Here is a 16,965-nt window from a genome sequence, read left to right on the forward strand (position 1 = left end):
GCACAGGGCAGCAGGAGAACTTGCCGGGCAGCGCCGGCAAACTCCCCGTCGCCCAGGCTGCACCATCGCCCTGCATGGCTGCCACCCTGCTGTGGCACCTGCACTGATTTCAAGGGGGGCTGAGTGCTTAAATGCCTTTGAAGATCTGAGCCTGCAAGTGCTGATACACCTGCGCCGCTGACTCAGGCTGTGCCTATTTAAAAGCTGCCGTCCCTCGCGCCTCTCCCTCCCCTCGGCGCCAGGTCCAGCGGCGGGTCGGCGGCATGGGCAGAGTACTTGCTCTGGTCCCTGCAGCTCACAGCAAGATACTGCCATCGATTTCAGAGGACATTATCTGGGGCAATGAACAGCGGCAGCCAGGGGCTGTTAGTTTGTCCGAGCTTGCGGTATCACCAAAGGGCAGTTCCTCTGTTCCTCTCCGCCCCTCACCTTCCTGCATGTTTCCTACCACTCACGTGTTACCCCCACAAGAAAAAACTACTCTGTTTTCAGCCAGATGGGGTGCTGGCTGGCTGCACGGGCCCCACCACAAGCCTGGGGAAGGCAGGGAGGGTGGCCGTGTGGGAGATGGAGAGGAGAGGCCCACCCTTCCCAAGGGCAGTGCAGATTTGGGTAGCTATCTGGCATTATTTCCCCTCAGCCTTGTTTTCACGGCTGCCCAGCTATGATAGCCAGTGTTTTCTCATACAGCCTCAGCCCTGCTCTCCTCTCCCATCATAAGCCGCACTGATCGGGCACCTCTCCACCTCCAGTCTCACAGCGCCAGCCAGACGATAAGCCTGATCAAATTGTGTATCTGCAGGGAAACAGGTTATCAGGCAGCTTCTCAGCTAGTACAAAACCAAAAACAGCAGAGCCACAGCCGCTCACGCCATGCCAAAGCCAGCCTTTGCCTCTGAACGGAGGGACCATGAGCTTTTCCGCAAAGCACAGCTGCAGTTTTCTCTTTCCTCTCACTGGCTGCCCAGGTTGTGCTGAAACTACAGACCCCTTTAGGCTCATGAAAATTAAAATGCTAAGGAAATGGGGACAGGTACTGGGCCATCCTGCCTAAGGGTGTTGTACTGGCCACCAGCAAGTAGCTCTGAGCTGGCCCCAGCCTCAGGGCTGAGCTTCCACCTCCCCACGGCTGCGTGGGTGCCAGCTAGGCAGGGTGTCCCCGGCTGCTCCCCCATCCCATCCCATCCCATCCCATCCCATCCCCTCCCTCACCTCATATGCAGGTGATTTCCATCCGATTTCCATCCAATTTCCATCCAATTTCCATCAGAAGGAGCCAGGTGTATTTAAGCTGCAGGGCTAGCAGCCTTGGGAGAGGAGTGAGAAGTGGTCTTGTAGTCTTGGCGGGGGGAAGATTGGGGATCTGATGTGTCCTTCCCCTCTCTGCCTTAGCAGCCTGCTTCTCTGGGAGGCAAAGGAGCAGGTCTCATTTGGCTTACAAATCCTGAAGTATTTCTCTTTTGTTGTTTAGGGGTGAGAGTGTGTTAGGGGCTGTGACCTTTCTGTCCTGATGTATCTGTGGGGTGTGCATTAACCCTGTGTTGCACTTGGATTGCAGGTGGCAGGGATGTGGACTCTTTCTGTGACTATGCATGTGAGATATCTGCTGGGCTGTATTCTACTGTTGAAGCTTGCTAGTCAGGAAAGTGTTTTCTCCATTAAACATTTTTCCTTTGTTTCTATTTCCTTTAAGGGGGGGTGTGTGTGTTCTTTTTTTCCTGGCTCCCACAAAATTAGTCTTGTCTGAGATATCTCAGTAATCTGTTATCTCTAGCTACTTTCAACAGAGACCAAATCACTTTCAAACCTCAACAGGTCATGAGGGCAAGAGTTAATTTTCTTTGTGCAATATGCTTTGCACCTCACCTCTGTTTCCTGTTTATTCCTGATGTGACCCCCCCCTCTGAAAACCTCTCCTTTACACAGGCTGGTATGTGCTTGTTCAGTCTTACAAGAGCTCCTTCTGTGATATTTCATTCTTTGGTCCCTGTATACTGTTTTTGAAGAATCTTTTGCTTTCAAAATAGATTAAGGTACTGCCAGGCTGAACAGACTACTTCTAGATAAATTTTTGGATGAATATTGACAGACTGTGAAAAGCTTGCTGCACTGCAAGAAAGTCTCTTTTGAGTAGGAAAAAAAAAGCTTTTTCTTGACAAATTATTGTTGCTATTTTTTGTTGATCATTTTAACTATCACCATGCCCACGGGAACTCAGTGTCAGCAAAATCTGTAGTACCTGTATTGATCCTAAACTGTGCCAGTAAGGACTCTTACATCTTAGTGAAAACATCCTGAACTCTGTTATTTTGCCTTAAGGCCGAATGGTTGGCTGTCTTTAAACTGACAGACAGATCCACTCTTTGCAAAATGAGCATGATTTTTAACTTGAACATAAGCTATCACCCAGATTTATGTCACTTTGACAAGTCATTTTGCAAAGAGCACTGGAATAAGATTCAGGTAGGGAGGTTGCGGTGGTGGTTGTTCAGATGTTTCTTTAATGCGCTTTTAACTCTTACGAAGGCAAGGAAAGCAGCCAGTGGCTGTACAGTTGTTGCAGGCACCCGGGCAGCGCGTGAGCCCCTGCACCTCTCTGGGGCTGCCATCAGAGCTGGGGCAGCTGCAGCCGCAGCTTCGGCCGCTCCCTGGCAGCCACCCGGGCCTTGCTGGTTTGGGCATGGCTTTATCCAACACAGGTTTTTATGGAGTTTGGTAAGGGGGAAGCTCCTAATGTCCTATTTCAGCTCTTCTCTGTGGAACAGAGCTCAGGGTGGATTTCTTCTGGCCCTCAGAGTAGGTGTGTTGGTGACAGCTGTAATCAACATAGAGGTGCTTATACTGTTGATGAACAAAAACAGCTGCTGGAAAAAAGGGAAAAAAATGTTGTTTTGCTCCTAGAAACTTGCATTATAGCTTTGTAAAGTGATGCTGCATCTTAGTCCTGCCAGGACTTCATTTAAGCCTGCATGGGACCCATACCTTCAGTCACAAGGGTCTAAAAGACATCAGTGCTCAGCAGGTTTGCTTTGGGTTGATGGTCACTTGAAGCAGTGCCCGTGTAAATAGATGTCCTTCTGTAAGGTTTGGAAGTTTTCTGTTTAACTTTTTAGCACTACAACTCCCTTAAGGTTTGTTCTGGGCTTTCAGAAGTAATTGGCAGCTCATTAACAGCTTTTTATTAGCATTGAAAACCATAGGAGGGAAGCTGCACAAGTCATCTGGAGCCCTTGGCTTTCCTGGGCAAAAGGCATTTGTTGCCAGATATTAGCTCATGTACTGCAACATGGGGTGCCGTCCTAGGTGTTTGCATTTCACAAAGAAAAATGTTATGAACTCTTCTATAGATGAGACGGTGAAGTATCAGATCATTTTGATTACGCCACGCTGGCAGGCTGAGGGCGAGAGGAGGGGAGAAGTCTTGCTCCTCTTGACCTCCAAAGGGGCAATCCTCTGCCTTTTTTCCTGTCACAAATGCAAGCTGATAGCAAGCACTTCAAATCAAAGTCACAGTTTGGCCAGCTTATCAAAACAACTATAAAACCTAACAGAAAATAAGTATGTGTGGGCTGAGTGATGTATTATGTGGTTGGCACTAAAAGGGCCCTGTTTGTGCCATTTGCAGGCATGGCGGAAGCGCTGGTTCGTGCTGCGCAGAGGCCGCATGAGCGGGAACCCGGATGTGCTGGAGTACTACAGGAACAACCACTCCAAAAAGCCCATTCGGATCATCGACCTCAACGAGTGCGAAGTGCTGAAGCACTCGGGGCCCAACTTCATCAAGAAGGAATTTCAGAACAACTTTGTGTTCATTGTGAGAACCACCTACCGCACCTTCTACCTGGTAGCCAAAACTGAGGAGGAGATGCAGATCTGGGTGCACAACATCAGCCAGATCTGTAACTTTGGACATCTAGAAGATGGCTCAGGTAGGATCATGCTCATCTTGGGAGGTGGGAGGATGACCAGTGTCTGGGCTCCTCCACACCAGCAGCTGGACCTTGCTGGCTGGCTGGTAGGGCTGGGCAGGTGGTGTGGGACTTTGTTTCCTATAGCTCCACACAGCACTGAGATGCTGCTAAACCCTGATTTGAAAGTTATCAGGGATGTCACTAGGTAGAAATAATAGCTGGCTGCTTGGTCTCACTTTGATGAAGCAATTCCTGCTAGAACAAACAGCAGGTCCTTAATAAGAAAAGATACTGTTTATATGACAAGCTGAGTGAGTGTTATCTTCTGGGGCAGTTTATTTCATTACATGTCCCGTATTTATTTAGTTTGGCTTAATGTAAGACACCTGTTCCAGGAAAGTGTCCTACAAAACTCGCATTTTCTCAGGCTTTGCTGGATGTGGAATGTGCACAGACTTGGGTGTATATGCACGTACATAAATCAATGACGAAAATACTGAGCTGTCTTAGTCTATTAATGAGAAGAAAAATAAAGAAAAGGCAGAGAATAGGAGAATGTTAGAAGTGTGTGTCTAGACTTAAGAGATGGTCCTGCCAGTGAAACATAAAGGCAGCCTGTTTTGCCAGGACCTACACCTCTATGTACTCAGTGGGGTGAATTTCTTGGAAAGCTTCCAAGACTTAACCACTCCAAGGTGGATGTAGCCAGTAATTAAAGTCGGGACCTGTATCATCATTAACTTACCTTTCAAATGAGACAACTGGGCTCAGATAACAGCAATCTGTCTTTCCCTTGACATTTCCAAGGGGCAGATACAGCAGCAATTTGAGAGCTTCATAGGAAGTGAGTCAGAACAAAGTCCTTTGCTGTGACAAAAGGCAGTGCAAGAGCAGAAAAGGGTGGTGATGGAGGGACACGATCCCAAGGGCAGTAATATGTTTGGGGGTATAATAGCGTGGCCAGGCAGATTATCCGGACACAGTCCCTGTGATGCCGCGCTCAGACCTCTACTGGTGTCTGCAACTGCCGGATAGCCATAGTGTTACCTTGTAACTTGAAAGGAAACAAAAGGCTATGGTGAGATGTTTTATTTTAATCTTTCCTGGTTCCTGGCCACCTTTAATCTTCTCTTCAGGGGTTTATTCTGAGGGGAAATGGGAGTGGAAAAAGCACTGCAGTGGTCCTGTTATAAATGTGATGTCTGCTCTTTTCCCATTCGCTTTAGAGACCACCAGGAAAATGTGCTGACGTATTTTCATGTGCCAGTACAAACTGCCCATGAATGCAATTTGCAAACTAGAGCTGGTAGCTTTGAGGGATTGGAGTCAATAGCCCTTTGGTGCTTGGATGTAATTAGGGATATTCAGTAACCCCCTTCCTACTGATCTGCCTTTGTTGACACTGAAATGTTGCTCTTGCGTTGCTCCTTCTGGTGCGGTATTATTTTAGATATAATTTTACCAATTACTCTGAAATGAAGGTAAGTCTTTCCATGCAAAACAGAAAAGAGGAAAAATATTTTTTATCTCTGAGATGTGTATGTAGACTTCTCCTGGCACTCTGTTGAGGATGTGCATGGGGAGATGTGATCTGTGGCAGAGGAGCTAAGACAGCAGCTGTCCCAGGATAGAGGCATTTATACTGGGAAATGTCTGTTCTGTTATACTGGTACAGTGCAGCATTGCTCGTAAGACTTACACATGGGCAATACTCAGAGTATTACACAGTGGTATTTCTCTTCCAGCAAAGATTGCCAGTGTAGACACTGATGGACGAGAAGTGACAGCTCTTGCTGCAGCAGTTGGAAAAGCTGACATCCCAGCTTTCCGCTTCATTCAAGGTGGATATTATCCCCCAATAAGTTCAACAGTGCAGATCATTTGCCTTGGTTCAGTATAAAGTCTGGCACATGAACTTACAGCCCTCGTCACAGACAGCGTAAGCTAAGCTTCCAGACTTGTATCTCTAATGGCGAATAGCTCACAAGATCTATTTTTCCTGCAGTTCACACTGACGAGGTCAGGTCTGAGGTGTATTCAGGTCAGGCTGCAGGGCATGTTCAGATCCTCTGATTTAAATCTGCACAGTTCCACAGGTTGCACATCACATTTCAAGTTGCTAATTGCTTCAGCTTTTTGGAAACACCTAAATCCCCCAAGAGCTTGTAGGTTTAAACAAATTACCCTTAAAAATTAACATAAGAAGAGAAAAGCTCTATTAAATGCCATATGCTTTTTTAACTTGAATGCTACTGTGTTAAAAAAAAAATAGTCCCTGAAATGAATCATCAAAAGAAAGACACATCAATTGCAGGAAATTTTAATAAGCTGTTCTGTGTATTAAAATGAATCTCAAAGCCAATATTATATTGTGAAATCAATCATTCTTAATCCTTGCATCTCTGAAAATTTGCTGTGACTTTGAGGCCAAAACCAAATCTGCTGCTTTCTCCACTTAATGCACAGAAAGTGCAGCCACAGGTTTATGCAGTGACTCAGCTGTAAACACTGTCCCGTTGTTCCCAGTTAGTCCCTTCCAGTAGCAAAGAAGCTGGATGAACAGCCGGGTCCTAGTCATCAGAGGCCTCCGGTCTGACATGTAAGCAGCCAGATGCAGACCAAAGTTAGCAAAACGGCGGCTGGCCCTGTGAGGACAGCTTTTTAGTCAACAAGAGAGGGGACGGCTGAGAGACGGAGGCGAAATGCGAGCTCCAGGCAGATGTCAGGAAGCACCTGGGAGGGCGGCTGTCGGGAAGGACTCGCCAGCAGCAATCATCACGCTGCAGCACTCGGCTGCCACAAGAAACTGTGCCGCTGGCTGCGCTGAAAATGACGGGGGAGCTGGCACCTTCAGGGGAGTCAGCTGGAGGAGAGAGGAAGAGGCCTCCCTCCCTATTTTCCTACTGTTTCTATGTAAAATCTTGCTTCCACCTCTGGTGAAGGCTCCCAATAGAGCAGTCGTTCCCCAACCCCACGGGACCCGTGGCCACGCAGAGGATCGAGAGGACGCTTGGGCCAAGTGGCTGGGCAGGAGAGGGGATGAAATGAGGTGGCTATGGGACATCATGGGCACACTTTGTCCCATATGCAAGCTGAAACCATGATTAATTGACACAATGCAATATAGCAGCTTTTCATTGGAGAAACTGCTGTGAAAGTTGTTTAGCCTTTTTCATTAGGAAGCCTTACTTTTAAAGATTGTAGCTGTGCATTGAATGCTCCCCCAGGCCATGCCTTGGCAGGCAGCTCCTCAGCCCAAGAGGGGCCTTTCATCTTGGGTTCCCTCTTCGCTTCTTCCACAGGCTCCAGGTATTGTTCCACATCCCATGTAAATGCCTTGCTCCTTCTGGATGCAGCCCTTACCTGAAGGTGCCTGCTGATCTCCATCGCTCCCCTGTTGCTCTACTCTCTCCCACAGCAGCCAGGGCCACAGTGGAGCCTGATGTCTCTGGGGAGACCCCCTCACTGGTGCCTTCCCTGCACAGTGCATGGACCAGGATGCTGGCAGGGTCACCCAAAGTAACAGGCTACCCTCAGGTCCTTCTTGGCTGCTGGCAGTTAGATTAGAGCATTTCTGTTCCTCCACCTCTCCCTCACCTCTGGTTGCTCTGTTCGTACTCATCCTTGCCCATTGCTGGGACGTCCTCCCTTTCTGCCTGCTCCTCTGATGGTTTCTTTGCCTCCTTAAATGTCTCTCCCTTTTTTTTTTTTCTTTTGCCAATGTGCACAGACCCTGCCCGCCATGGGGATGGTTTGATTCCCCAGAGCCTTGCTGCGGCCACACTGGGGAGCATCTCCTCCAGCCAGGGCAGTGTGCTGGGAGCAATGGGAGCCAGGACCACTGCACTGAGGGGCTACCTGGAGGGACTGTGCTCTCCTTGCAGAGACGCTTTCTCCTGAGCGTCTTCACTTCATTTCCCCCTTCTGTTCCCATACAAAGCGGGGCAGGTAGCATCCCAGCAGGCTTGCTCGCAGCAGCACCTGGCCCTTGCACAGGAGTTCAGGGGAGGTGTGACAGCTCCTCCCAGCCCATGCTGGAGGACAGGCACTGGGGCTGCTCCCTCCGCACTCGCCTCTCAGTGAGAGGAAATCCCTTCTCCGCTGCAGACCCAAGGCTGCTTTTTAATGTCAGGCTCTGGCCCCTGGCCAGGAGGGCTGGGTGGCATTTCTACCTCCTTGGTATGGCCATGCAGCCTGGTGGGGGGTTGCTGTGAGCAGGACCCCCTTATTTCACTGTGTCCCTGCACTGCTGTTGCACCATAAAAATTTTTGGGGAGGGGGCTGGGGTCTGTAGCAGGAGGGAGAAATCCTCTGTTTCTCCAAGCAATGGCCCTGCATTGACGGGGAAAGTCATCGCAGAGGATGTGGAGCATCCTCTGCGCTGACTTTCCCCGTCAATGCAGGGCAGAGATTTTTTGGGTTAGTAGCCACCAAAGCAGTTATTTTGGCAGCCGAAGCCTCCCGCTGCCTCTCTGGCAAAGGGGAGGGCAGGCACCAAACCTATTCTCTGCCTTCTCACTGTTGAAAGTGGCCATGCATAATTTATTCTACCCAGCTGCTGTCACAGTACAACTTTAATGCATGCTGATTCAGTTACCAGCTGAGCTGACAGGGATGGTCTGTTAAGAGCTGGCTGCAGGTCCCTGAGCCCCCGAAGGTTAGAAAAGGGCAGGTCTGTGCTGTCCCCATCCCTCCCTCCTGCTCACAACGGTTGCCATGTGGTCTGCAGCCCGCAGCCTTTCCTGATGGGATAATCCGTGGCTAAACCCTGTGAGTACCAGATGGAGTTCAGGCCTGTTTGTTCTCTGTGTTAATAATCCCGAATGTCATTAATTTCTTTCTTATGCGTTGTGGCAGTTTTTATTTAGTGTTGCGTTTTTTTTTTTTTAAATGTGGTCAGATGGTGACGTGAACATGCTTTTCTGAGATCCCTATGGAGTTAGCCCAGTGCATATTTGATCACCCTCAGCTTGCAAGACAGCTCTCCGAATCCAAGATTTGAAAGCAGAGTTACTGTCTGAGCCAGCACCATGAACAAGAGAAAAGTTATTTTTCAGATGGGAAGGCTGCAGCCCTCAGCTCTGCTTTGCAGATGTGAAACCCCGTAAAAGCCATTCCTTCCAGATGCTCACTGCTGAAATCCCACTGCTATAAGCACCTGCTCAAAATTAAGCAAATGCTTTCCTGAAGCTCGAATTTAATCATGTGCTTATGTGCTTTGCTGACCTGGGGTCCACCACTGCACCAGACCTCCAAAGCTAACAGGAGGAAGCAGCAGAGAGTCAGTACTGGTAGGTGGGAATGAAAGAGGCAGCTCCCTCCCCAACTTAAAGGGATGAGGTGTGGGGTAGTGCAGGGAGAGAAGATCAGCTGTTTTACTCTTCTTCTGACTGAGATCAGAAAGATGACGGAGTGAAGCCCGCTGTGGCTGGTGTGGAAGTCTGGGTGACTAGAGGGTTTTGTTTGTGTTTAGTGATGTTGCTGTCTAACCACCCAAGTCTTGGCAGCCCTCTCCATCCCTCCTGACCTACTTGCACATATACTTAGCACCTCCCAGGGTTCAGAAGTGACTACAACAACCCAGTACCTACAGTAGTCACCCCAGTGACTGCAACAACCCAGTGCCAAGGCGTGTTGCTGTGTTGAGCTGAGGACTAGGTAGAACCTGCCAGAGGATCTCAGGACCTCACTACACAGTGCTGGATCTGGCCTGCAGCATGCACGCAGGTAGTCAGGGGCTGGTTCCCAGCATTTCCAGCAAATTCTGGAAGAGAATTTCAGAAATTCAGAGAAATCTGCCTTCTTGCTATGCTTTGAAGGCATGTTTTTGCTTGGTTTGGTTTTATCAGCAGTAGCTGGTTTCTTGTGTTTGTTTTTGCTGCGGGGTTTTTCATTTTGAAGAAGGGTTTTACAGCTTTGACTTGGGTGGTGTCTGTGCTTCAGCCAGAGAGATGGGTACCCACTGCCGAGCCCTGCAGGTGTCAGGGACGGCTGGGGCGCCCAGCGAGCGCTGCCTGGTCCCTGCGCAGCCCTGGTGAGAGAACCACCACGCAGCAACTTGAAACTTCATTAGAAAACTCATATTCTCTAACTGAGGGCTTGTGCTCCTGGTGCTGCTGTCTGAGCGTGTTGCCAGGAGCAGATGCCTTTGGGGAGCTGCTCTGCAAAGACACCCCGGGCCCTTGCCACTCCACAGTGCCCATGGTGGGAGGCCCCTTGCACTGAGGACTCGATTTTTTGAGTCAAAATGCCCCAAAAGCTGGACCAGAGGCTGTGCTTAGCCTTAAGTCTCTGTGGCTCAGCCATCACTCCTTCATCCCTCCTGCCCAGCATCCCCAGCTCTCTAGCGGGGACGGAGGCTGAGAGCGCACTACAACCAGACTTCTCTCTGCTGCCTAGCAATGCTCGGGCCAGATGGGTACGAGTGCCTCGGCCGTATGCTGCCAGTGAATGGTGGCCTTGGTGGTCGCAGGTGAACCCTGAGCTGAGCAGAGGGCCACCTCTGTGCAGCCTGGGCTAGCCCTGCTGCCTGCAGCCCAAACCTGCTCCTCTCCCCACCACCACCCCTCTCTGTGCTGAGGGGGGACTGGAGTGTTATGCCCAGGGAAGGAGGGAGCAGGGAAAATGTCACTGAGCACAGGCTCCCCTGTGTCTTGTGGCCTCCAGAAAAGTAGTGTCCCTTTTCTCAGCAGAGCCAACAAGCCTCCAGCTGGGCAATAACAGCTACACCACAGCTCTCGTGGCTTTGATGTCCAGCCTAGAGAGGCATAAGGAGTTTGCAAACAAGTTCAGAGGTGCAACAAATCTGGCTACTCCATGAGCCACAAAGCTCAGTTTTGTCCACTGAGATCTAGAAAGTGGGAAAAAATCAATCCCTTTCCTTGTTGCCATTAATTTGAAGTGTTGGAGATTAATAATTAATTAGGTCCTAAAAAATACTTGATAAAACAGACTGCTCTGTCTCAGCACTTTCCTCAGCAGAGGCTGTCTTCATTACTGCAGGAAGGATGCTACAGCCCTGCAGGAGTGGGGGACCCCAGAGCAAGGGGTGTTTGCACCTCCTGCAGCCCCTCAATTTGGCAGCTGGCTTGCCCAGCCTGGGCAGGGGGAGCAGCTACAAAATGGGGCTCCCTTCTCCCCAGAATCAATTTTTGCCTTGACCCATTGCGGCTCTGCGATAAAACATCCCTGGTGCCAAAAGCAAGGTGGTGACGGCTGGGAGAGGCAGTGGGCCAGGGTGAGTCAAAACCGTCCCTCAGCCAGAGCCATCCATTCTCATTGCAGGTTCGGTGGAGAGCCTGTCTCACACGACCTCGTCCCCGCAGCCATCGCCGGCCGCCTCCACCCACGCCTCCCGCATTGCCGATCCCTCCTTCTCGGTCGACCACACTGCTGCTGACGCGTCTGCCGCGGAGGAGACCCCCAGCGAGTCAGAGTCGGTCTTCCTCCCCGACTACCTCTTCCTCTCCAACTGCGAGTCGGGCAAGCTCAGCCACAACAGGTAGGTCTGGGGTCTGCCAGATGCTTTGGGCTGGAGCCACCCTCTGTCTGCCCAGTGATGCCCTGGGAAACTGGGGCAGACTGGTGCTTGAGCCCGGCCACTCAGGGTAGGTCCAAAGCACAGCAGGGGACCATCAGCTTAATCCAATTTACAGGGGGCTTTTCATAGCGTAGATTAGCAGTCAAACGTAGTATGTTGGTCCTGTCCCTTTCCAGGGTGAGGGGCTGGGGACCTCACATACGGCCTCCCTCCAGATGCCTTTTACAGGGTGTTCCACAAAGTGCCCCAGCCCAGCTCAGGGGGGACCTTCCACAGCCATAGGGAAGGGACAGATTTTGTCCTGAACTGTGGGGTTGTGGGGTTTTTTTTTGCTGTGCACTTGCTCAGTTGCAACCAGGAGAAAAGGAAAGCACAGGTCCTGACCTCTGTCTCTGTGCAGGTGTGACAGCTGGTCGAATTCGGACAGATCTCTGGAGCAAACCTCATCGGACGATGTTTTTGTCGACTCCTTGCAGTCCCAGCCCTCCTTGTACCTTGTACAGCCATCCAGCGCTGGCACTGTGCACCAGGATGGGGCCCCACTGGCAAATCCCAGCACTGTGTCCAGGAACATAGACATTAGCGGGCCACCCAGTGACTTTTCCTCCTCTTCTCCACTGCTGGGGACGCCGCTGACACCAACCTTTCAGATTGACAAGAGCCAAAACGCGTTGCCCTACGGTGTAACCCAGCTGGACATCCTGTCCAACACGCCCCCGCCGCGGCCGCCCAAGCCAACCCACTTCTCAGACAGGAGAGGGGATGAGGTGGGCGGCGGGGCCCTCCAGAACGGGCACGCAGGGATCTGCCGGGCTCAGGTCGCTCTGGTGCCCAGGAGGATCTCCTTGTCCAGCTTGGACAACGTGAGGAACTGGAAAGGTGAGTGCATTTCCGAGAGCCAGCCAAGCAGGACTGGTGTGAGGCATGGAGCTGCCCACGAGCGCAGAGCGGGTGCCCACCTCCACTTGTGCCTCCCTGTCCTCACCACTGCGAAATCATACACCACCCAAAGCAACCTGAAATGCTTGTTTCAAATTAGTTAGCCAGCAGGCTTCAGACCTGTCCCTCACATTCAGCTCCTGCTCTGTAAAAGCCCCTCAGTGTGTACACATGGGCAGCAATTTGGCTGTAATCTCTTCAGGGTGCCTCATGACTTGCTAGTTTTCCATGCCCCCTCCCTCTCCAAAAAAGAAAGCAGTAGAAAAACAAAAATGAAAAGCCAGCCACTGAATCAGGCAATGCCAGGCTCTCTTTTTGCAGGGCAAAATATGGGCTTGCACATTGGAAATGCCTTTGTAGCTGTGCTGCTTTGCTACATCCAGTCCTTTCCATAACAGCAGCATGTCTTTTTGCAGCTTAAAGTAAAGAACGGGAAGCCAGGGAGACGCTGGGGATGGGATGTAATCCCAGTTGAACCAGGGACTCTGTGTGTCCTTGAGCAAATCCTGCTCTGTCCTTTGTACTTCAGTCAGGGTAGCCTGAAAACCCACTGCAGAGTGAGGCTCTGATGCAGAGCAAGTTCTGCTCTGAGCTGAGGTGACTTTTCCACTTGTTCTTGAAACACCATCATCGCAAACAAAACTAACAGTCAAAACCCCAGAATATCAAGGTGTCAAAAACCAGCATATGCAGTATGAGAAAGCTTTATTTTGTGGAGCCACAGAACAGAGGGAAGCAGCTGGAATACCTGGCTGGAAATCATCAAGTATTTTGCAGTGATGTGTCTTTTTTGATGAGGAAGAAAATGTCAGTTTTTAAGGACAAGCGTCCTTCAGACTCCTGTGATTTGTATGACCAACCGGTGTATAGGGCCGTTAGATCTTGCTCTTAAAGCTCAGAAGCTAAAGCAAGGAGACCTCTGTCCAGCCTGTTTATCAGTGTACAAACAATTCTTGGAAGGTTTCTGGAGAAACACCCATCAGTGGAATTGGTATTCTTAATTATCAGTTACATTTGGTTGCTCCCTGAAAGGTGCTGCTCTTCCTTCTGCATGTGTGCCACTCTTAACGCCGCCAGCGCGCTTGAGACAGTTAATGTTCCTCCAACCCAATTTACGCTGAAATGTTTTTAAGAGGATTAAGTGGCCAAATGTCATGTTCTGCTACCATGCTGCAAGGTTATCTCTGCCTGACAGGGGGCAGCAATGAATTAATAAGTGCTGCTATTTTTTCTTAAGTGCAGCTGAAACTATTTGAAAGGTTAAACTCTGAATTAAAACGTGTTTAACAAGAAAGATCGGAAAAAGAAACAGGGAGAAAGCAGCTGTTCCTCACCAGCTCCCAGAGTGAGCCCACCCGAGTTATTTACTTCATTTTTTGCCCTTGGCAACCTGTAAAAGCTGAACAGATGTAATTAACCCAGTGCAAAGGCAGTGTATGCTGGTTGCAGTGCCATGAAGGGGAATGAGCTATACATGTGTAAGGCACCTGTATCCTGGCATCTGCCGGACCGTTGTGCCTGAATGTCTTTTTGCCAAAATAATAAATAAATGTAGCTGTCCCAGCACAGTGACTGTGTCTATCTGAGTATATATCCGCACTAACAGTATTGCTTTGTTCTTCAGCACTTTTGCCTTTTATGCTGATACCACCACAAAGACGCCCAGTTGCAGTGCAGTATTGACACCTCCACCATAAGAGCAGGGACTGGATTAACATGGTTGCGGGGTTTTAAGCATTCCCACAGAAAAGCCATTTTCTGCACAGGAAATTATTTTCCAGAAAAGGATGGTACTTGTAAGCATCTCCTGCTGCTGATCTTCTATGCACCAAATGCTGGATTTCAGATTTTTTGCCTTTTGCTTCAAAAATAAAATTGACCTACACCAAGACAAAGGCCAGCCTGCACAAGGGGACACTGTGACTGGTGACCTTCTCTCGGGCTGTTTGTTCCCCATCAGCTTGAGCCACTTGCACCACATCAGCATTTCTGGGTGACAAAGAGAAGAATTTCTCTCCTACCGTTAAGTTCCCCCATGCACCCTCTGTACAATAACATGTGCTTCCCTGGCACCTTACATACGAGGCTCCTAAATAACTTTCCAAACAATAATGAATTAATATTCCCTACAGTCCCTTTTCATATAATTTCCCCAATTTGACAGATGGGAAAACAGAGTGGGACTAGAGCAGGAGCTAGGTTTAAATTTTTCCTTGGTTGCTTGCTCTCCACACCAGTCTTTCTCCCCAACTGCTTGTGTTACAGGAAGCATAAGTTACAGCTGGATTATACATGAACATGTTTCTTGGTTTCATCATACTTAAAATAGATGTAATCGCTCTTGAAATGCTACTGAGTTGGTTCTGGTCTTAAGTGTCATTGGATTTCCTCATTTAGGATAGATACTAGGAGTTATGGAATCTTTATAAAGCTCTAATTATTTTAGAGCCATATGCTTTACTCCAGAATTATCTCCATAAGGTTGCACTGCCTTATCACATTTTTAATCATGTTTTTTTTTCCTCACAGCAGACATGGAAGGCAGTTCCTTACGAAGTCGGGATAAGAGGCTTAGCTTGAATTTGGTAAGTACTCTGCTTGCATAAATTTAAAACATTGGCACATGACAAACTTCAGAAAGTTAATCATTTCACATCCTGATATTCAATCATTCTCCTGTGTTCAGCAGAAGAACAAAAAAATGGAAGAAGCATTTGGCTTTGGGCAACTTCTGTGCTGCTGCTTCGCAGCCACAGGAAGCCTTTGAGAGAGGAGGGAGGGGGAGGCCACAACACTGAGCAGCCTTTTTTTAAAGCAGATGAAGCTAGGTCTGTTGTTAAAAAGGATACCAGTAGCCTCAAGAATTAAACTGTTAACCAAAAGCACCTGAGAAAACTGCTTATCTCTTAAAACAGCGTCTAAAGAAGCCTATCACTTCATGATCCTGAGGGATATCTCCTCTTCAGGACATAGGAAAGTCTCTGTTCTCAAAGCGCCTGTGATTCAGGGCTCTGTCAGTCCAAAGCTTCCTGACTCAGAGTTTGACAGACATGGTTATATGCAGCACCATCACACATCACATAGCCAGTCTTCTCCCTGGCGCTGGATACTGTCTTCTGTGTGGGAGATCCTTTGCTGCTTGTACGTAAGCTTTGATAGTGGGCAACTTATATTTTTCTCCCCTTTGAAAGCTTGCAAGATTTGTAATCAATCCCTCTCACCACTCAGCCAGCACTAACCTGGATTAAATTAATTTCTAGTGTTTATTCGCAGCTATCAGAAGCAACTTGTAGGTCTGTGTGTCTGCTGTCTCAGCTTGCACATTTGCAAAAATCTAGCTCATCAGATGTTCTCCTTTCAGATGTTTTTTTGTATGAAGGACCCTCCTTCATTTTATAGGTCAGAATTACTGCTGGGAGAGGTAAGTGCGGCCTCACTGAAGCTGGAGGATTTAACCTACTTAAGTCACCAATAAGTTTGGTTCTAGTTTCCAGCAGTGACTTGCGAAGCTCAGAAGTGGACTTCTCCAAAGCTGGAGTGTGCATCTGAACTCATCCATTTGTCTCGTGTCTTTCCAGCTTGCACCTCTCAGAAAGGTCACATCAGGACTTTCCTGGCCTGGAGCTCGGCTCAGATCTGTTGCCAGCTTGCAGCCCCTCCTGGCTTGCAGGGGGTTAGGTATTCATTTATTAACTTATTTCTCTTTCTTTTCCTCCTTTGCTTCTGAAGCCCTGTCGGTTCTCCCCTCTCTACTCAACTGCTTCAGACAGCACGGAGGACAGCTACGTGCCCATGCGCCCCAGCACCTCTCCCTCTGCGCCCGGCTCCGACTGTTCACCCGACGGCTACATCCCCATGAGCCCCGGCTCAGCCACGTTTACCTTCCCTGTCGTCAGCACTGAAAAACTCACCAGCCCGTTACCTGAGCTTCCCTCGGACCTGGAGCCCCCTCCGGTCAACCGAGACCTCAAGCCTCGTAGGAAATGTAAGCCCAGACCTAAAGTGCAATTGGCAGCCAGGGGGTCTTGATAGCGGGGACACGGGTGACCTCCTTTGATAGCGTCCTTGGCACGTTTTAAAGTGCTTCCTTCTCGCTCTAAAAGAGGGATTGAATTGCTGTGTAGGTGGCTTATAGTACTGTAACATAGGATGCGTCTGCAGGGTTGTTTGTGAGCAGAGGAAGAGCGTCCATGCCTACTTTTGCAGTCGAAGACCGGGTAGATGCATTAGCATGGTGCATAGCTTCAGATCCCCTCTGACTGCAAATGACCAGGGGGATGTAGCCTTGGAGAGACAGCAGACTAAATCCTGCAGCTCTAAAGTATGTGTACTGCTGTCTCACCAGCTCCCTGACCTTCCAGGAACAGGACATCCAAACACTCAAATACTCAAACTTGATGTGTGGGCTGTTGGTTAAACCTCTGTTGGGTAGGCGCAGCTGTCTTGGTTTAATTAGGAATTTCCTGCAGATGCTTTTACTGATGGTAATTTTCCACTCCTGCTTTTCATGGCATCTCCAAAATCTGGGTTGTACTTCCAGAGTATATACTGGGGACAAAATTCAGCTTTGCAGTG

The 16,965-nt window shown here is 49.2% G+C and overlaps 1 protein-coding gene across 2 annotated transcripts in view; it reads left to right on the plus strand.

The window, feature by feature from the left end:
• The window catches only part of GAB3 (GRB2 associated binding protein 3), a 64,823-nt gene that overhangs the window by 42,890 nt on the left and 4,968 nt on the right, over positions 1-16,965 (plus strand). For both annotated transcript variants that reach the window (XM_050901848.1, XM_050901847.1), the window contains exons 2-6: positions 3,626-3,929; positions 11,196-11,412; positions 11,852-12,330; positions 14,920-14,975; positions 16,120-16,375. In XM_050901848.1, coding sequence (XP_050757805.1) covers positions 3,626-3,929; positions 11,196-11,412; positions 11,852-12,330; positions 14,920-14,975; positions 16,120-16,375 — 1,312 coding nt within the window. The remainder of the gene's footprint in view (positions 1-3,625; positions 3,930-11,195; positions 11,413-11,851; positions 12,331-14,919; positions 14,976-16,119; positions 16,376-16,965) is intronic.

Source organism: Gymnogyps californianus, chromosome 9 (genome assembly GCF_018139145.2).
Source record: "Gymnogyps californianus isolate 813 chromosome 9, ASM1813914v2, whole genome shotgun sequence".
NCBI classification, from domain to species: Eukaryota; Metazoa; Chordata; class Aves; order Accipitriformes; family Cathartidae; genus Gymnogyps; species Gymnogyps californianus.